The sequence below is a fragment of the Salvelinus sp. IW2-2015 genome, linkage group LG27, assembly GCF_002910315.2.
Source record: "Salvelinus sp. IW2-2015 linkage group LG27, ASM291031v2, whole genome shotgun sequence".
Taxonomy (NCBI): Eukaryota; Metazoa; Chordata; class Actinopteri; order Salmoniformes; family Salmonidae; genus Salvelinus; species Salvelinus sp. IW2-2015.
The window spans coordinates 12,319,758-12,342,417 of record NC_036867.1 but is presented as its reverse complement, the minus strand read 5'-3'; the positions used below and the strand labels follow the sequence as shown (position 1 = coordinate 12,342,417).

The window sequence follows — 22,660 nt, the reverse complement described above, 5'->3', positions numbered from 1 at the left end:
CAAACAGCAAACATTGATAATTAATAAAGAACTCCTCAACTTTTGGCTTTATGACTTGTGTCTTTTGCATATGATGTATTTAGGTAATTAACTTCAGGGCGATACATAAAGGGCTGCTGCAATGCCAATGTGTTTTTTGTATCTCTCTGTGGGGAGGAAGACAGGAAGATACATGTTTCAACAATCCTCAAAGTACACAAAAGGAAGAGAGATTGCACTGTCAAACTGGACACATTTTTAAAGTTATACTTTGAAGACTGTGCGTGCATGAGCACATGCGTGTGTGCATGGGTGTGTGTGCATTTCTTATGGTAATCTGTTTTATAATCTACAAGGCATGAAGCACTAAGGCAACTATTGCTGTGTATGTATTTCCAGAAGCAGACCATTGACTATTCACATGCAGGAATAAGTATAGAGTGATGAATTGAATATAATTGGTTTCTTTGTTCTCTCTGTCTCCATCACTTACCAAAGCCTACACATAGCTCCCAACTACTGTGTGTGCGTACATGGGTACATGCCTCCGTGCATGGGTGTGTAAGTAGTGAGAGTGCACATACTTTCTATACCAGTGGCGGTCGGTGCCATTTAAGATTAGGGAGGAGTTATTTCTAATACAGCATATCCGATGACTGTCATTCATATTCCATTCATTCCATTCCAACTCATTGTAACATCAATTGTCAAGCTGGTATAAATGATTCGGGAGACAGGCGCAGGAATGCGTAATAGTTTTTTTTATTATGCTCCAAATTACGGCGTGCCGTATAAAGCCACGGGGACAAAGACCAAACAAACATGTGACAAAAACACAGGGTTGAAACCCAAACAAAAGAGCGAGGAGTACATTGAATAAATAACACTAGCGCACAATGATTCTCACACAGGACGAGGCCCGTAATCATCTGCGCAATCCACAAAGGCACGAAAGCCCAAAATACACAGTACAGGTACTCACAAGCACCAACGGACATAGTAACAATAATCGACAGCACCATGGTGAACAAAGGGAAACATATATAGAAATACAATCAGTGGGAATAGGGGCCAGGTGTGGGCAATGAAAGTTCCAGAGGGATCCGTGACATCGATAGGTTTAGGCTATTCCATGATACTCGAATTTGCCCTGTAGCCATCATGAGGTTGCTATAACCCAGCCTACAAATGAAAGTTTATAACGTAGGTGCACAGGTCGAGAGGACAAATTGGAGTAATCAAGGCGACTGATGGTGACACACTCTTGCTTCCATCTAGCTGATCTTGGTTGTAATCATTAGTCCAAACAGTTGTTAAACGTTCCGTTTTTTAACTAAAATTCGTTTATTTTAGAAAAAGTTACTGTAAGTCCATCCCCGTTTTGTTCTGTTTGCTTCCGTTTAAGAAAAGTTTTTCAACAGAATCGGCGGAATAAATGAACACCTGATCACCCGCACACACACAGTTCACTTTCATAGCAGCCACAAAAAGCATCATCACTTTTCTAGTTGTATAATTGCTTCTCGCATCTACGCGCTCTCCTCCTCACCTTTTCCCTTCCCTTGTGGAATTCAGTGCACAACATAACAGCTGTGTGTGACCAGGCGCAAATCTCTTTAAGCCAAACGTTCATACCATAACCGCTAACCGCTACACAGCCTAGAGTACATCGTTGTCACCATATTAGCTAACATAATAGTCAACAAACTAGAACCAACGAGTTAGAAAACCCACATTCCAATCCATGTGTACAATCACGCAGTACAGTGTACAGCAAGCAGTTTAGCAGTTACACCGGCGGGCCCACATTCCAATCCATGTGTACATAGTAACAATAATCATAGTAACAATAATCGACAGCACCATGGTGAACAAAGGGAAACACAAGTAATCTAACAATTTCACAACAACTACCTTAAACACACAAGTGTAAAGGAATGAATAAGAATATGTACATATAAATACACTGCTCAAAAAATAAAGGGAACACTTAAACAACACAATGTAAGTCAATCACACTTCTGTGAAATCAAACTGTCCACTTAGGAAGCAACACTGATTGTTGTTCACTTGGTAAAAAGCATTAAACTTTGTACTTGTAAAAGCATTAATACCTCATAAGTAAATTTAAATAAAAGTAAATAAAAACGAGAAGTCCTTGACTTGGAAGGGTTTCAGTGGTTGGATATACTGCCAATGTGCTAACATAATAGCATCTATATTGATTCGCTTGTGGATGTGGCTAAATTAGGCTGCGTTAAGCCAAGTAAGTGATCAAAGAGTAAACTGGAGAAGAAGTAAAAAAAATACAACGAAAATTACGCTTTCTCTGCTGGCCTGCTGCTTGTCCTTAATTTTGGTATTGACAGTGTATTTGTCTCAAACTGTTTGTCAACTAGGTTTATTTTTTTCTCCTTTGATCAAGTACTCACCACAGTTATCCATTTCAGTACGTAGTTACGCTGTAGGTTAGTTTTTACAGCTGATAGGTTTGGAGGACATCCTCTGGAAGCATCGTAATGATGTGTTCAGAGGTCTAGGGGGTGATAGACTATGGAAGTCAATATACCCTGAGAAGGATGGAAATAATCACATTGTTTATTGGTCACATACTTGTGAACACGATGGTTAGTCAGATGATTAATGTGAGGTTGGTAGTGAAAATGCTTTGTGCTGTCTAGTCGACGCTCGCTGGCGTAGATATTAACAATAATTAAATAACTTTCCAACACCTAAAATACACAACAAGTGTATAAGCATTATAAGGACAATGTACCTATAAAGTACAATTGCCTCAAAGAATAAGGAACGTTAAACAACACATCTGTATAAGTCAATCACACTTCTGTGAAATCAACATGTCACCTTAGGAAGCAACACTGATGTTGTTGCACTTGGTAAAAAGCATATAAACTTTGTACTTGGTAAAAGCATTAAACACCTCATTTTGCAGAGCCCTGCAAATGACCTCCAGCAGGCCACAAATGTGCATGTGTTGTCAAACGGCAGAACAGACTCCATGAGGGTGGTTATGAGGGGCCCGACATACAGAGTGGGGGTTGTGCTTACAGCTCAACACGTGCAGCGACGTTTGGGCATTTGCCAGAGAACCAAAGAGTGGCATTAAGCCACTGGCGCCCTGTGCTTCACAGATGAAAGCAGGTTACACTGGCACAATGAGCACTGTGACGACGTGACCTGAGTCTGGAGACGCCGTGGAGAACATTCTGCTGCTGCAACATCTCACAGCATGACCGTTTGGTCGGTGGGTCAGTCATGTTGGGGTGTGGCATTTCTTTGTGGGGCAGCAACAGCCTCCATGTGCTCGCCAGAGGTGCCTGACTGCCATTAGGTACGGATGAAGAGATCCTCAGAGCCTTGTGAAGACCATTGCTGACACAGCACATTTGTGGCCTGCTGGAGGTCATTTTGGCAGGGCTCTGGCACGGCTCTCCTTTGCACACAGGCGGAGGTAGCCGGTCCTGCTGCTGGTTGTTGCCCTCCTACCGCCTCCTCCACGTCTCTGATGTACTGGCCTGTCTCCTGGTACGCGCTCCATGCTCTGGACAACTACGCTGACAGACACAGCAAACCTTTCTTGCCACAGCTCGCATTGAATGTGCATCCTGGATGAGCTGCACTACCTGAGCCACTTGTGTGGGTTGTAGACTCCGCTCATGCTACCACTAGAGTGAGAGCACCGCAGCATTCAAAATGACCAAAACATCAGCCAGAAGCATAGGACCGAAAAGTGGTCTGTGGTCACCACACTGCAGAAATCACTCCTTATTGGGGGTGTCTTGCTAATTGTCTATAATTTCCACCTTTTTGTCTATTTCATTTGCACAACGCATGTGAAATTTATTGTCAATGCATTTTGCGGCCTAAGTGGACAGTTGATTTCACAGAAGTGTGATTGACTTGGAGTTACATTGTGTTGTTTAAGTGTTCCCTTTATTTTTTTGAGCAGTGTATATGGAATGAGCGATGGCGTGCGGCATAGGCAAGATGCAGTAGATGGTATGGAGTACAGTATATACATTATGAGATGAGTAATATAGGGTATGTAAACATTATTATAAGTGGCATTGTAAGTGACTAGTGATACATTTATTACATCCAAGTTTTAATTTTAAATGGCCTAGAGATTTGAGTCAGTATGTTGGCAGCAGCACTCAATGTTAGTGATGGGATGTTTAACAGTCTGATGGCCTTGAGATAGAAGCTGTTTTTCAGTCTCTCGGTCCAGCTTTGATGCACCTGTACTGATTCGCCTTCTGACTAATAGCGGGGTGACAGGCAGTGGCTCGGGTGGTTGTTGTCTGTGATTTCTTCTTTGGCTTTCCTGTGACATCGGCGTGGTGTAGGTGTCCTGGGCGGTAGTTTGCCCCCGGTGATGCGTTGTGCAGACCTCACTACCCTCTAAAGAGCCTTACGGTTGTGGGCGGAGCAGTTGCCGTACCAGGCGGTGATACTGCCCAACAGGATGCTCTCGATTGTGCATCTGTAAAAGTTTGTGAGTGTTTTCGGTGACAAGCCAAATTTCTTCAGCCTCCTGAGGTTGAAGAGACGCTGTTGCGCCTTCTTCACGACGCTGTCTGTGTGGGTGGACCATTTCAGTTTGTCCATGATGTGTACGCCGAGGAACTTAAAACTCTCCACCTTCTCCACTACTGTCCCGTCGATGTGGATAGGGGGGTGCTACCTCTGCTGTTTCCTGAAGTCCACGATCATCTCCTTTGTTTTGTTGACATTGAGTGTGAGGTTATTTTCCTGACACCACACTCTGAGGGCCCTCACCTCCTCCCTGTAGGCCGTTTCATCGTTGTTGGTAATCAAGCCTGCCACTGTAGTGTCGTCTGCAAACTTCATGATTGAGTTGGAGGTGTGCATGGTCATGCAGTCATGGGTGAACAGGGAGTACAGGAGAGGGCACTCCAATGTGTCCCATAAACATCACAAATGGTCCTTTTGTTCGATTAATTCCGTCGATATATATCCAAAATGTCCATTTATTTGGTGCGTTTCATCCAGAAAAACACAGCTTCCAACTTGCGCAACGTCACTACAAAATATATCAAAAGTTACATGTAAACTTTACCAAAACATTTCAAACTACTTTTGTAATACAACGTTAGGTATTTTAAAACGTTAATAATCGATCAATTTGAAGACGGGATGATCTGTGTTCAATACAAAAAGAAAACAAACTGACGCAACTTTTTTGGTAATGTGCCTCTCTCAAACAATTTACTTCAAGTGACCCTCATTTACGATGGTCGTACTTCTTCATTACACAAAGGAATAACCTCAAGCAATTTCCAAAGACTGGTGACATCCAGTGGAAGCGGTAGGAACTGCAAACAAGTCCCTTAGAAATCTGGTGTCCCAATGAAACACATTGAAAAGACAGTGACCTCAAAAAAAAAAAATATTGAATGGTTTGTCCTCTGGGTTTTGCCTGCTACATAAGTTCTGTTATGCTCACAGACATGATTCAAACAGTTTTAGAAACGTCAGAGTGTTATCTATCCAAATATACTAATAATATGCATATCTTATATTCTGGGGATGAGTAGAAGGAAGTTGAAATTGGGCACGCTATTTATCCAAAAGTGAAAATGCTGCCCCCTACCCCGAAGAAGTTAACTTCCTGACTGATGTCTTGAGATGTTGCTTCAATATATCCACATCATTTTACGTCCTCATGATGCCATCTATTTTGTGAAGTGCACCAGTTCCTCCTGCAGCAAAGCACCCCCACAACATGATGCTGCCACCCCCGTGCTTCACGGTTGCGATGGTGTTCTTCGGCTTGCAAGCCTCCCCCTTTTCCTCCAAACATAACGATGGTCATTATGGCCAAACAGTTCTATTTTTGTTTCATCAGACCAGAGGACATTTCTCCATGTGCAGTTGCAAACCGTAGTCTGGCTTTTTTATGGCGGTTTTGGAGCAGTGGCTTCTTCCTTGCTGAGCGGCCTTTCAGGTTATGTTGATATAGGAATCGTTTTACTGTGGATATAGATACTTTTGTACCTGTTTCTTCCAGCATCTTCACAAGGTACTTTGCTGTTGTTCTGGGATTGATTCGCACCAAAGTATGTTCATCTCTAGGAGACGGAACGCGTTCCCTTCCTGAGCGGTATGACGTTTGTGTGGTTCCATGGTGTTTATACTTGTGTACTATTGTTTGTACAGATGAACGTGGTACCTTCAGGCATTTGGAAATTGCTCCCAAGGATGAACCAGACTTGTGGAGGTCTACAATTTTTTTTCTGAGGTCTTGGCTGATTTCTTTTGATTTTCCCATGATGTTAAGCAAAGAGGCTCAGAGTTTGAAGGTAGGCCTTGAAATACATCCACAGGTACACCTCCAATTGACTCAAATGATGGCAATAAATCTATCAGAAGCCTCTAAAGCCATGACATAATTTTCTGGAATTTTCCGAGCTGTTTAAAGGCACAGTCAACTTATTGTATGTAAACTTCTGAACCACTGGAATTGTGATACAGTGAATTATAAATTAAATAATCTGTCTGTGAACAATTGTTGGAAAAATGACTATTGTCATGCACAAAACAGATGTCCTAACCGACTTGCCAAAACTATAGTTTGTTTAGCAAGACATTTGTGGAGTAGTTGAAAAATGAGTTTTAATGACTTCAACCTAAGTGTATGTAAACTTCAGACTTCAACTGTATATCCAATAGTTCTTCCCGGCTGGATGTAATAAGACTTAAAATTTCCTGGCGTAACAGTGTAAGAAATAATACATAAAAAAACTAAATACTGCATAGTTTCCTAAGAACGCCAAGCGAGGCGACCACCTCTGTCGGCGCCATGTTAAGGAAATAGCTGTTCTCTCGCTACACCATGGTGCTACCCCAGAGGGTACTATTGAGGCTACTTCATTGCAAAACCGTGTGTTTTAATCAGTTTTTTTGGTGTCATGAATATACAGTATTTAGTATAGTTTTATCGAGACAAAAATCTGAAATTCACTGAGTAGGATGGTCCTCCCCTTCCTTCTCTGAGGAGCCTCCACTGTTCTATACTTATTCAGCTTGTGTCCACACACAGTAAGTTTGTGTATTTAGACAGTTAATCTCAGCCTGTCATATATTCCACTGATATATGTGGCCTTGCAGTGTGCAGTGCTAGAATCACTCTTCAGTAAAAGATGAACAAATCCAGAGTAATACAACAAGCCACTACCCTCAATGAAACAGCAATGACCATCTAGGAGCTCTGGGGACCCATGGAGGTGCCCTCTGGGCTCTGCATGGCTACATCCAGAACCTTCTCTCTGTCCTGTATGTCTACCCACTAATCACAGCTCTGAGTCATTGGTCTGTCCACTAAATTAGCAGGTAATTAGGCCAGTCATTCAGGGCTACAGACCCTCTACTGCACACATTTAGGTTTTTAATTGAAAAAAATATGCCATGCGCCCCAAGGCAATGCCCCAAGGCAAAAAAAAAATGTTTTTAATCAAATATATATAAAAACAATCTATGTTCAAAACCTATCAAAAATCCTTATTTAGTGGTTCCTAGACAAGTGTTTTATTGTGAAGTTATCTATTTAAAAATGCAAAAGAATGAAATGTATCTTACCCTTCTCTCACACCATGCGCTCAGGTCACTCTGCTTCCTGAAATAATGTCCCTCCCCCAATTTATACATCATACCAACTTCTGCACCTCATTGGATTATTTACAGACATGTCATCACATATTGTCATGTGTAGGATTTTTTTATTATTTATATGGGCGGATGTCAGGGGCAAAAAGGTTTTCTCTTGCCTGAGGGCAATGATGTGCAGTAGAAGGTTAAGAAAACAGTGGGGCATAAAGGGCAATTTTTCCAGAATACCACCAGAAAGGAGATGAAGAAAAAAAGATAGGAAGAAGAAAGAGAGAAAGATTGTGGCTAATATGGAGAGACATACTTAGCGTGACGGTCTCTCTCATTAACCCTATCTGATTTTGCCTCTTCGTCATTCCTCTTATGGAGTGCTTCCCCAGACTTGAATAATTCAATGGGCTGCAGACATCAAGTGCACCTCTGCTGAAAGATTCATACACAGTGGATGGAGGAGCCATCAAATATGGAGGACCCTTTATTTGGGCTTTCTCCATTACAAACACTGTGCAATTAAAGGAAAGTGCTATGAATGGGAGTAATGAGGATTCTGCCAGGAGAGGGTGAGGGCGTGAACCATGCTTAATATAGACACCATGCACTGGCACCCAATTAAATAATGCAGTTGGACATATAATTTACCTCTCGGAGACAATTTACTTCTCAGCCTGAAGCATGTTTTAAGTTGAACCATTCAGCCAGCAATGGGGATATGTATCTACCTACAGGGATAGGTATCTACCTACAGGGATAGGTATCTACCTACAGGGATATGTGTCTACCTACAGGGATTTGTATCTACAATGTTCCCTTTCTTAGAATTGACTGCGTTTTGACAGAGCACTCTCCTTGGAGTCAAAATATGGCATCTTGGTTCATAGAGAGTTAATGTGTTTGTTCCGGTTCAGACTGGTAAATGATTGGGTGGAATCGATTTCTTTGTCTGACTTCCCCACCTGGAGGACTTGCATGTCTCGCATGAATTATTTGACAACGAGGCTCTGGTTGGACAACTCTTTCTAGCCCAGAGGAGAATACATGTTACACCTTCCTCCCCGAACCTAAAACTGGTATATGGGTGGTTATCCCTTTATCTGCATTTCGTTTGAATTGCCCAATGTTCTAATATTCAGTAGTTAGCCTACACATTAAGCTTATAGGAGATCAAGTGATTGAACTCAAATAAACAGTGAAAATTAGAGCCGGAGGCGATATGGTTTTCGGACATGCTGTTAGTCAAATTGTTGATTGTTGATGTGTTTTCTCAGACTTCTAATAGATCACATAATCTCAGAGGGAAAGGACCTAAGCCTGTCTGACAGACAGATCCATCAACATGCAGTTGTCAGTTAAGCTTCTTGTTCATCTCTGTAACCTCACTGCATGGCTCCAAAAGACAAAAACATCAGTCCTCCCCAAACAGAACAAAGCAAGCTAGGAAAGAAAAATCACCAGTCTTTTTACAGCGGAAAGGGGGAAGGATATTGATTCACCAGGTACATACAGTGTAAGAAACTGTAGACATTTTGCAAGAAATCAGTCTCAAAGAAAAAGATGGAAAAAGCTGCAGGTACATAGTCACAGTAAAGATGAGATTAAGATTGTCCTAGACAATTCATGGGGTCATCCTCGTGTCTGGACAACATGATGTAGCCAAAGTGTTCAATTATGACTATGAATATAAGATATTGCAGGGGCGTTAATGACAGCTAGATATCCTAGAATCCCCCTTAATGGCAGCACTTAACCTGTGATTGCACAATCGTTCGACTGATTGGTGTGTTCTGGCAGCTGTAATTCCCAAAGTGTCTTCAGCCAACAGAAGGGCAAAGAATGCAGGCTAGGGGCAGTCTCTGTCTCAATTAGTCTTCTCTGTTTTATCAGCCTCACTCCAAACACACTTCAATGGCACAGAGAAGGACGTCTGTCCCAGCAAAACACAGCTGGTGGGTATGTCCTGTCGTCCTTAAAACAGAACTGGAGAAATTTCAGTGAGTCCCAGAGAAGATTAAAAACTGTCATTGAATTCTGGGAGATTCTTTGAAGTTGATATTGGGTATCTTGAATTGATGTTAAAGGATTATACAAGCCCTTTTATGCATAATAAAGAGTAACATGAGTAACTAATCTTATGTACTTTTTGACAAACTGCACACTTTCTTATCAGGGTCTTCCTAAATTGGGGGGGGACTATGGTCCAGAATAAGCTATGAATGTGTGGACGCCTCTAAATTTCTCCAGGTAGAACCCTTTTTGGTTCTAGGTAGAACCTTTTTGGATTCCATGTAAAAACCCTCCGTGGAAAAGGTTCTACATGGAACCACAAAAGGTTCTACCTGGAACCAAAAGAGTTCTACCTGGAACCAAAAAGGGTTCTTCAAAGGGTTTCCCTATGTGACAGCCAAAATAACCATTTTAGGTTCTAGATAGCACCTTTTTTCCTTGCATCAACAGAGTACAATATGTTAATGATGAAATTACAAGCCAATAAAAAAAGATGCACAAACTGACAAGCTCTTTTGTCTGTGCTGTGGATATATGTCGATCATGAGAAAAGCATGGTGAGGCAGAAAAATTGCAGGGGAACGCAGTAGTATGCAGATGAGCTTGAGGGCCAGAGAGGTTCAATAATTCTACAAGAATCTAACCTTGAGTTTGTAGCAGAGGTACGCATCAAATCAAACTGAATTGTGTGGCTAGTCTTAGTAGATAGTTCTCTACTGTATATGCACCTACTGTGGAAAGCAAATCGTTTGAGGCATCGTTATGACATACACACACATGCGTGCACAACATGCACGCACACTTGCGCACACACACACACACACATAGACAGACACACACAACACACACACGCACACATATACATACCTCAGGGCTACTTCACAGCTGTGTTTTTCTGAGTGAGAACAGGGGAGGAAAAATCAGAAGCAGGTCTGTGTGCGCTCCCTGTCTACCTCATCGTGCATTACTTCTGCATGGGAAATATGCACTGTAGAAAAAAAGAGGTTGAGACGCAGAACTACCAACATGGTGTCACTGTAGTGTCAGAGATGAGAGGAGTAGTGCAGGGAAGGAAAGTGGGTGGTGGTCTGGTGGATGAGGAGATTCCTTACTCATGGGTCAAGTCAAGACTATTGATGTTTCACATGCTGTCAACATAGCACCATTGGAGAACAGAGAGGGAGAATCTAATGCAGAGTAGAGATAATGTACAGTAGTTGGATATTTTTATAATGGTACACTGCAGACACACATAAAACTTAAAGGGTCAGTAAATTGAAAAGGAGGCACAATTCCCAGTTCTGGGAGATGGTTACTTCCGGTCACTAACTCAGTTGGGAATGTTTCCTTTTGTTTTTTGTCTGAGTATTTTGTCTATTTGCAAATGATTTCAATTTCTTCCTCCTTCCAATCAGACTCAGGCTGTCTCAGGCAAGCCTTGAGAGACACATAATGGACTGTCATCATGCTGATAAAGACAGGCATTTCAGCACTTAAAGCACTTTCAGAGCACTTTCAGACTCTTTGTAGTCAAATGTTTTGATTTCCACCAAGCAAATATGTCTCGGACAACCGCCAATACTTTTGAGTGAATATTTTTCAAAAGGTGTTATTGATGAAACAAGAATGTGTTCCCTCAAATGCTAATTGTCCTTAAACCCCACTCATCGGTGCCAAAGAATGTTTCACCATCACATGGTATCAGTTCTGATAGAAGCATACCTTTGATAACCAAAATGTACTCTGTATATTTTTTATTCAAAACTTTGCTTGTTGAAAGAGCCACTAATAATATTTGGACCGGCGATTATCTGTACTAATGAAGAGTTGAGACACTGTTTTACTTCCCCCGCAGAGTGCAACATAAGCAAATGCTCATTTCTTCCCATTAAAAGCACTTTCAGTTGCACCTGGTACGAGGGAAGAAGAGCATCCCTTGAAATCAAGTACACCCAAAACAGCTAAGCCTCAGTCACTGCATTACCAACCTTAAGCATGTGTGTATGATTGCCTGCTTTGACCCGACAAACTGAGAGATGTTTGGTGGTACCTTTGAATCAAATTGATATATCTCTGCTGTACCTCAGATCGCAGATCTGCAGATCGATGCAAATAGATACTGAACTTGGTGACATTCACACTGCTGTTACAGGCTGACAATATTGATACCATCTGTCTCACACTGGTATATTCCAAGAGAGGTAGTAGCTAGACATATGTCCAATGTCCAAGGGTAAGCTGGGGGCAAGCATTTTGCAGACCAAGGCATGTTTGCAGTAGATAATGGATTGGCCTGGAGCCCACGGATTTGACCAATCACCTGAGGCAATACACAGGGGTCAAATAAGTGGGGGTGGACGGAGGGGTGAGATCTTCAGGTTAAGTCATCAGAAGGGGAACCTGTTGACTTCACACATGGGTAAACCCTGAGCTGACTACAAGCATCATCATCACTCATCCCAACGTCTGTCTCCAGTGCAGAAGTTTTTCTTCCATTTTCCCTTCTTTCGAGGAGATTTGCATGTCCTATATGGGAGAGCCATCTTTTACGAAGAAGTTGGTTTCAAATTATGATAAATGACACCTATGCTGGGTTAAAAACAATGCAATTTGGGTTGCTGGTTTATTAAGCTATGATCCAACAGGGCAGATCAGAAGACTGGAGGTGTGACTTAGTAGGTGTGTGGCTTTCAGATAGTTATTTTTGGCCACCCATGAGAGTAAATGTAAATCCAGTTCTGTTGTATTGTCAGCACATGTTAAGGTTCAGCACTAACACGTTTGTAGCTTTAATAAGGCTTACGCAAGAGTATGAGTTTCTTAAGTGCCTATGCATGTCCTAATGTTGGGATAGTTACCACTATGTTATAATAGTGTCATGAATTTTATATAAAGATAATTCATGTGCAAAAACAGAAGGAACTTTTTTATTTTCAGCGTACCAATTTAACATGATGAACATGAATGACCGAAAATAACTTTCTGAAAGCCACGCCCCCAATAGGCCAATTCTTTGGATTACCAAACATGGGTTAATTTAACCATCAGTTGGGTTTTTATTCCCTTTCATGCTACAGTAGGTTGACCCAGCAGATCAGTCTTTAGAAGTGGTGACCTAATGGGGGCGTGCCTTTCAGACAGGTCTTTTTGGCCAACCGTGACCGTGACCTGTTCACCATATTATCTTAGTACACCGCAAATTAAAAATGACCGTTCAATATTTTACACACTATACATTATCATTTAAATATCCTAAAAGTAATAATTATCCCAACTTTGGGAAATACGTAATCACTTGAGAAACTCAACTTCTGCAAGTGTCATTAAGCTACAAAAGTGTCAGCGCTCAACCGTAAAATATATTGTATGGACAATACAACAGAACAGATTGAACGGAATAACATTTACTCCAACTGGCTGGGTCAAAAATAACCCGACGTGTGTTCTGTCCACTGTTTACCCAGCACTGGGTTGTTTTTAACCCAGCATTTTCTTAGAGTGAACGTGCCAGCCTTACTAATCAAGTGGAACTGCAACCAGACAGGGATTGATCTTTTTTTTATTAGCACTTCTTTGTGTTCGGAGAGATTGGTGTAAATAATGTGTAGCTCGACTGTCATACGTTGGGAAGCAATTAAATCCAGTCACTGCAAAAGTGTTTCCCTGTCCATCATGGACAAGTGATTCCTTTCAGGCAATTTCGGTGGTCCACAGTTATCCATTTGGTATTTGCAATGCTCCCAAACACAAACCCCTGTAGCTCCCTTTCCTCCCCTTGCCCCCACACCACACCTGTGTTCAAGGTGAGGAGAAAACTCACTGCAGGGAAGGGTTTTAGTTCCGTGTTGGAAGAAGAATGGTGTTCTCAGTCTTAGTAATGTCGTGTTACAGAATTCATACACTGAACATTAGCTACAACATGGGACATCGCAGCCGACAATAGTGACATGTTGTCCCACATTCCACAGAAGGCAATGAATAAACTGAACCTAAAGCAATTGAACATCTTTGAGTGAGGGTGACAGAGAGAAAGACCTTTTGCATATTGCATGTCATGGCCCTTGAGTTATTTTAGACCCATTGCTGTAGAATGAGGAAGGCAAGAGACAATGTATTAATCGGTAGTCTATACTCATTACACTAATAGAGTGAAGTAATTTACTGTATCGAGGGATCTTGATGCGGTGTTGTGCACAGTGGGAAAAACAGGTGAGTGTTTGACTGAGCTTTTTCAGGCTGATTGTCACTATGACAGGCTGCCTTGGCAACAGTCAGAGTAGGGCGACTGTGGCAGAGGGGAAAATGAGCAGTGGCAGAGTTGTAAATTACACAGGAAGTCAATTCTGGAGAATAGCTTAATGAACCCACGGGCAGACCTCTTCAAAACTCAAACGGTTCCCTTTTGAGAACCTTCTCTACCTTGATACAATCCATTACACTGCCAGTCCTAGCACTTGCCCTGCTAAGTTTGTCATCCAACTCTCTCATCCTGAGGCTTTTACTTTGCATCAGTCTGTTATGCTGGTGAAGGTTGGATTTCAGTCAACTCTTGGAGAACCAATATCATTATGGCCTTATTTCAGAGACAGAGAAATTAGTTGGAGAGTATTTCTGTTAGGCTTATGACCAGGGGATATTGGGAACAGGGAACTAGGACATTGCATAGTGGGCTAATCACTGAAATAGCTTAGGTCATTGTTAGAACTTTTGCTGTACCTGTTTCCACAGCAATTAGTATTTCCCATACATAATCAGTTTGCGCCATGTTTGACGTCCAAGTTGTTATCTAATGTTCTCTTCATTGCAATGTCACTCAAGTGGTTGGACAGTTTAATGCAAGTTGTAAATAAAGTAAACAGCAACAGGAAAAGTGGAGATGAAATCTATTAAGAGGCCCGTGCTGAAAAAAAGACCGGAACTCTAACAGTGATGAGGAGGCAGTGGTGAGGAAGAGGGCACATGTGATTACCCACATGTGATTTATCGGATGAGATTGAGAGGCAATCTAACGGTTCAACGCTTATTTGTGGACTTTCTTAATTCCCTTTCCACAACGTCCATTTGAGTGTCAGAGTTGCCAGCCTAAATTACTGTTCGATGCTCATCATAACAGTAAACTCGTAAAAAATGAGTGTGTGTGTGTGTGTGTACCTGCACCAGCATTTTTTTATTGCTTACCAATAAATATCAAGGCTATAAGAGCAGGTAACTCACAGCAGTGTAATCAAGCTTAGAAACAAGTCAAACACATACTTCAACCTAGAGTCGATGTCCGCTCCCTCACGGAAATGTAATTAGCATAATTTAAAAATCCCCATAAAATCGGACTATTTAAACTTAGAGATATCTGTTTTTTTGTTGCATGGGCTGCATCTCAGTCCACCACATCCGCTAATGGTGGCCTTCCGCATCTGGGGTGGAAGGTTGCCGAGCTACAGAGATGTTTGTCAGACCATGAGACATTCCGAAAATTGGTCTTCTCACGAAAATGTCTGAGCGGTTTGGCCTAAAAAACTAATACGGCCACTCTATGGAAAGATGAGACAATCACGATGGTGTTCTCCGTTTTTATTTTACGACCCCCCCCCACCCCCACCACCCCCGTCACGGGACTCTTCTGAAGTAGGTACCCGACGATCTGCAAACTTCTGTCTGTAGAGTCCGAACAGTTTGGACTACACACTAATATGACCCCGCTATGGAAAGGCGAGACTCTCAAAACCACATACATGTTTTGCTCTCCACAAGCCTCACAAGACTTGTCTGAAGATAGTCTGGTACCAGTTTTTTTTTTAAACATGGAAGTATATTTGTAAGCAGTGCCAAAGACAGGGGTTACATATGGGTGAATGATCCCCCAGCTTAAACTCTTAAGGATTACAGGGGTTGCTGTGAATTTGACAGTAGTTTAAAGGCAGCATGGTGGCAAGTAAAATATGCCAACTGCATTATAAATACTTTATCAATGCAAGTACTGTGTAATGACACCCAGTACAATACAGTAAAATTTACTGAATTATACATTTAAAAAAGTAAATGCTACCGTAATTGGAATGAATGGATGAATGAATGAAATTCATTAAGGGAGGGAGTTTGTATTTCACAGTATTTTACTGTAAATACAAGGGATTGTTGCAAGCAGGCGTTTATAGCATACTAATGAATATTTTATGTTTTATGTCACTTGCACTTCTAGAGGCCTTAACAAAGGAATCCAAACTGGTCTAAACAGATCAAAAGGACATGGCAAAATGCTCAACCATTTGAGGTTTAAGCCTTGCTGTCCCTCCAATCTGTCCCCTATACATTTTCAATTTCCCGAACAGTCATTCTGATTCCCATATAAAATAGCCTTCCAAGCAACTAAAATATCACCCATAATATTTGTTTTGGATAGAAATGCAAAAAATTTGACAAAACCAACCAAAAGCAACCATTCATGAGCTAGCCTTGACTGGCAGCACTGTCAAAGGGGTTATCTTGTCAAAGGAGAAATGCACACTAACAGGGATATCAACACATTTGAGAGAAATAAGCTTTTTGTGGAAAATTTCTGGGATCTTTTATTTCAGCTCATGAAACATGGGACCAACACTTTACATGTTGTGTTTGTATTTTTGTTCAGGATATATTTGCAATGTCGAGTATCTATGTAGATATATAAACCACATCCCTCTGCAAACACGCCTTCTCCGATGTTCGTTACAAGGCGGTACTTATTTAAATTAGGTAAGTGAATATGATGTTACAATTGGAGTATTAAAATGAGAGTTAGGGTGAAGGGGATGTCAACCTACCCTCTTAATAATCCAGAATCCAAGTTATAGACATGGGGGAGGGGACCAGTAACTTAATGATCAAACTTTATGTAGAAGGAACAATCATCTTTTATACTTTGGTCATCATACTTTGATCTGGTTTCATACAAATATCATCAATTTTCATGAAAAACTAAATTTGACTGTTTATGACCACTAAATTGTTGGGGCGTTATAACCACATATGAGTTCAATTGATGCAACATTCTTACTCACGGGTGCAACAAATATAGCCTTTTCCAAGACACCTAAAAATGGGTTAATGAGCCAGAAACAACAATACCATGCACCCACTAATTAATGGTCAAAAGGTTTTTGGTGCTCCAAAGATATGGTACGGTACTGTATTCTGTGGGGTGTAATTACAATACCGATTGAAATACAGCATTTTTTCATACAATGCACCATAATTTACAGTATACTAAAGTTAAACGTTTCAGAGATTTTTACTGTTGATAATACCTACAATTACCGTATATATTACATATATTACAGTACACACACACAAACACACACACACATTGAAGAAAGGTTTTTCTCTTGGATTAAACATATTTCCTTTGATTGTCTCCATTCTATGATACTTTAGATTTAACACTCACGGGACAGTAGATGATTTTGAAGTGTAGATGGAGTGTGTAATGGCTTACGCATATACTGTACTATCACAAGTCAGAGAAAGCCATGAAGGAGTGGTGTTTATGTTCCTGAGTGGGCTGCTGAACAGCCATACTAGAGTGATCTCAGTCTCAGGTGTAATGGACGACTGACAGAGAATCTCTCCCCTGTAAATCACATGGCTGCTCTCTATTTAGCGGCTGACTGAACAGCTTCCTCCCTCGGCCAGGTACAAAACAAGCTAGTTTTGGAGAGAAACTTCACTCAATGGTCAGGGACAGTTCTATTGGTAGTATTTGACTTGGGCACATTGCATCTTATTGAAGGTTAGCAATAGTCCCGCGTGTCAAATGGGGGGAAATATGCATGTTTAGCCATGGGATTCAGGTTAGAAATAATGCCATTTTACCTATTTATATACAGATCATGAAACCTTACAAAGGGTGAAGTATTAGTCAATTAGTGTACTGGAATGTAGCTATACGTTATAATTAAGGAAATACATCAGCTGAGAGGAGAGTGAAATGTGTAGCGTTGTGCAAATTCTGGGAGATCGAGGTGTTTTATCAGACCACAGACCACACATTGTGTTTGTCTGAGCTTTGAGGAAAATGGGAAAATTTCAGCTGGTAAGTCACCTTGGTGGGAAATGAATGAATACCTACATTTCTGGGACCTCACAACAATGCAACAGTGCATGTGTGCGTGCGTCAGTCAGTATCTGTGTTACCATGGTAACTAATCCTATTTACTGAGAATTGGATCCATTATTCAGGTATTTGGTCTCAAAGCAGAATAGATCTTATCTCCCTTTCTCCTGTCTCAGGGACATTGAAGCAAGAGACCAGGACGATCATTGATTGTTTTCTCTGTTATTGACTTAATTCTGTTATTGTATTCCAAGGTCAATTCAATTATACAGCATGGTACTCTTTTAGACATTAACAACGGTGGCACCAGTTTGCTTGTTTGACACGGGGTAAATGCTTATGTGGTCCCCCATATCACAACAGGTGTCATTTTACTCACATTATTGGTTGTGCAAGCCTTTACAACGACTGATCCCCGGGCGCAAATGACGTGGATGTCGATTAAGGCATCAGGGGGTTTGGGTTTAAATGCGAAAGACACATTTCGGTTGAATGCAGACAGTTCTGCAACTGACTAGGTATCCCCTTTTTCCCTAGTAAAATGTCTCAATCAGTGCGATGAATGCTAGTCTGAGAGATTCCATTGAGATGCTGAAGACAGCCTTGAAGGAGATTAGTGAACTTGGTATAGCAGTGACAAGCATGGTGTTTTGCGCTCTAGGTGCAGGGCTGTCACATCGAGACGCATTGAATGAAGTGCTGTACAGCCCAAATCTGTGTATTTCAAGCCTATTCCTGTTGACACAAGGACTCTGTGCAACCCGATGATATCTTTATAACTGACAATGCTACAATGTTATGTAAGGGCCATGACAAGCTCACTTAAAATGGTTGTGAGGGAGGCATGCAGAGCTCATACTTCATTTCAGGGGACATTTTGACATCACAAAAAAAAGAGACACTGTTCTAAAAATAGACGTATCACTTCAAATACTTGTGCAAAATGTATTCAAAACAAATTTGTGACTGATCACTAGTATGCTCAATATGTGATATACACTTTTTGCAGTCATCTCACATGGTTTAGTTGTCTGCGGTGCTCATTATTGCTACTCTCACTTGACCATTGCACTAGCATAAAATAAACCAAAGTTGATCATGCTGTCTTCTCTCCATTCACATCAGATCAACTCTCAGCAAAGGGGTTGGGGTTGACTAGTGACTCTAAAGCCCTCTACTCCTTGTATCTGTCTGTGTCCCAGGAGGGCAACCGGAGGAGGATGACCGGTAAGATTCAGACCAGCAACGTGACCAACAAGAATGACCCGCGCTCCCTCAACTCCAGAGTCTTCATCGGCAACCTCAACACCGCCATCGTCAAGAAGACCGACATCGAGGTCATCTTCGCCAAGTATGGCAGGATCGTAGGCTGCTCCGTTCACAAGGGCTTCGCCTTCGTCCAGTACATCAGCGAGAGGAATGCTCGCGCCGCCGTGGCCGGAGAAAACGCACGTATCATCGCTGGACAGCCGCTCGGTGAGTTGCCATTTAGAATTTCCCTGGTTTTCTATGTGAGCATCAGATTTTCTTTCAGTGTTGAGTGAATTGTTTTTACCTCTTTTAGCCATCATATAGCCAGGAAATGGCTTGGTAAACTGGTTTGGTTTGAAATGCATTATGTAATGCCTGCATCTGTACTCATTGCCATTGAACACAGCAATAGTTTTATTATAGACTGTGCTATTTTAGAGTAATGGACTGTATGTCCCTCATGGGGACCCATCATGCCTGAGACGTCTTTTAGGCTTGTTTAGATGCTCTCATGGTTCTCGAGGTTGAAGAGTATGTCGTGCTGTTCTCAGGAAAGGGGACCTGCTGAATCCATTAGTTTAAGTAGGAGCGTATGTCAACACAGTTAGAATGTGGCTCACTAAAGTATGTCAAGTTCCTTTAAGAGTTCCTGTGGCTCAAACCACTAAAGGAAAAGCACAGACCTGTTTTCTTCTTGGAAAGATTCAGGCAGTAGCTACCTCTTTGTTCACTCTGTTTCAAAAATGTTTTATTTCTACTGAATATGACCTTGGTTGACACACTGCAATGCTAGTTTCAGGGTTGTTTTGCTGTGCCACGGTTTGCATTTAAAACCCTTTCTGTGACTCTAGAGCTATGGATTTGGAGTAGTTGAGGCTCTAAATGGCAGCCATTTTGGTTCTCACTTTTTAAAATGTCTTCAGTGTGTTCCCTCAGGAGACATGAAGACACATTACAGATGCACTGCAGCAGTACACCGTCTAACTGAAATCCCTGACCTCTCTTGGGACCACTACTTTTAACAAGGAGGTGCTACAGATACCCTTTAACTGCAGTCTCATTATCCAATTGACCTGCTTTCAGAAAAGTTGTTTGGTTTTTGCAATGCAAATCTGTGGCACAAAACATCAGCTCTCTATACATAATGCAGAGTATAGCCAAGAGACCACTATTTAAAACTAGCCCATTTGGTTAGATGTAATTGCATGCAAGGGCAGTGAGAGTGTGTCAAAGAGAGAGAAAAAAGTAGAAGATAAAAAGGAGAGAAATGATGGGGTTGTGGAGAGAGGAAGCAAGAGAGGGAGTGAAAGAGAGACAGAGACAGAGAGAGAGAGTGAGAGTGTGTGTGAGAGAGAGAGAGAGAGAGAGAGAGAGAGAAAGAGGGAGAGAGAGATCCTCCCATGCCCCTTATATAATCTTCCAGCAACACACAGGTCTGTTGGTTATTACATGAGTGATAGCTGGCTAGATGACTGATGATGGCTAATGCACTGAAAATGTCTTTCAGTATTTTAGGCCTCTCACTTGCAGTTTCCGTGTTAGTGTGAACTTGTGCATTCAGAATGTAAACAGAACAGACAGAACCATTGGCTAATGGAATCCAGTCAGGGAGATAGATACCATCGCCAAGCCTCTATTACGCCAAGCTCCCTCTTTCTCTCTCTGCAGTCATGGCGAGTGTCCTGGAGAGCCCTGCCGGATGTTACATATTTATACTATCCGACATTGCTTTACGATAAGCAACTTGAATATAAATATTTATTTTCATAAAGCCACTCGCTTTGCGGTTTCCTGAAGATGCACACAACCTCAGGCTGTTTTCTATTTACAAACCCCATATCAGAATACAAATGTTGAAGCTATTCAGCGTTCAATACTCTGTCACTAGCTCTACTTTGGTGATTCTGTCACTGAAGACCCATTAGTAGAGAAGGAGACAGAGACTAATCTCAGGCATACTGATGTGGGTTTATGGAACTACCTGAAATGCTGTGGTGTCCACCAAGGCAGTATGTGGTTGCTTTTTGGGTGTTACATAAAGACCAACATTACTACATATTTCTGTTAACTTTCCAAAATTTCACAGGTTTTACAGAAATCCCGGTTGGAAGATTCCCAGATTTTCTTCTTATTCCCTCCAGATTCTGGGAATCTTCTATCCGGGATTTCTAGTAAACCTACACATTTTGTGTAAACGACAGGAAATTTGCGACCCTAATGATGACCCATTTTGTCACAAGGTTATCATGATACATTGCCTTCCAAATAATCTAAGAACTCCTTGAATACTGTTAAAGTGACAGGTCATTTTCCATTCGATTTTTGCAGGTGACACTGCATTTCTTGTGTTCTACTGCTCTCTGCTCTTTCTACCTACCTTATGAGTGGTAGTGCATGGTATTTCCATCACTTCCCAAAGGTCATCGACATGATCACTCAATCTACAAATCATGTGGCAGAGTAATGTTTGAAAACACATCCCCGATTGACAATTATGGATACTCATTCTCATTCTCCTGGACTGATATGTTTTAATAACGTTGTGTAGAGTTGTGAATGTGCAGTACAATTATATATCGAGGACCGGCTCTCCCAAATGGACTACTGCTGAACCTGTTCTCCCTCTCCATAAATTCGCATTAAGGGAAATTGTGCTGTTAAGCTTGTCAGTTGCTTGTGGCCTAAACACCATGGTGAAAATAGTAATATAAGTGTGATGTGCCATTGTAAATCTTGCAAAAAGGAGAGAGTTGCAACCCACTACTAGCGTTACGGCATTGGAAGGTCAATTGTCATTGTCTAGAATTAGGGGTTATGACATTTGTCATGTCTTGCAGGCTATTTGATGCCTATTTTAAGAGCCACACTACCCTTCTCCTTCTCATTCAGTTCATGTCGTTAGAGTATTCCTCCCGTTTGGCTGATGGCTGTGTGGAAGTTTCCCGTTGGCACCATAACGACAGCTAACATTCATGCCACCATAACGCATCATCTGAGATGACAGTTCCCTTACCTCACCCTTCATTGGGCTGCCATGGTTACGTAACTTTAGAGACTGACTCGCAGCCCTGAGCCATCCCAGCATGCAGTGTACCTTTCCATGTGTCAGCACAGCGCAGTGTCCAAATCCACATATGCTCAACGAAAGGAACTCCAGGAGGTCCTGAGGACGACACAACATGCTTCACCTACATTTCTGCCTGCAGCACTGCAACCTCAGAATAGAAAACGACCAGAGAAAATAAAAGCTTTTGTCTTGGAGAGATGTTTACTGGACTCTTGCTGCAAGTAGACCTGAAAAGAAATTGAATTAGCATACCATCTATCATTCATCAAAACATACGCCCTCATTTTATATTTATATAGATTTGTCATACGTTTGAGATGGCTGATCTTGTGCTTCATGTCTTCCTTACTGAATCCATAAATTGACCAGTAGCATTCTCAGCTTAGTTTTCCCCTGTTTCTAGTGTTGTTTGTTATAAGACGTATTGCATTGTGGAAGTTCTTGAGAGCTTAATTGAGATTGTACGGTATATCCTTGACAGGTTCAGTGCAAAGGTATGTGAACCGGTATTGGATGAATTTTGTATGATGCTGCCCAGCTTGCTGACCGGGTTGGAGTTGGTTTAGTTTTCCCTCTTGACTACTACAGCATCTTCCCTTACTGTAGGGTTTGGTCAATGGGCAGGA

General features: G+C 41.6%; 1 protein-coding gene across 5 annotated transcripts in view; it reads left to right on the top strand.

Annotated features, from left to right (window-relative positions):
• LOC111953650 (RNA-binding Raly-like protein) overlaps window positions 1–22,660 on the top strand; it is a 149,078-nt gene that overhangs the window by 45,020 nt on the left and 81,398 nt on the right. For 3 of the 5 annotated variants that reach the window (XM_023973059.2, XM_023973057.2, XM_023973058.2), the window contains exon 2: window positions 18,919–19,192. In XM_023973059.2, the coding sequence (XP_023828827.1) occupies window positions 18,937–19,192 (256 nt within the window). In that variant the 5' untranslated portion in view covers window positions 18,919–18,936. Of the gene's footprint in view, window positions 1–18,841; window positions 19,193–22,660 lie in introns of all 5 variants that reach the window. The other 2 variants (XM_070435709.1, XM_070435708.1) reach the window with 1 other exon arrangement.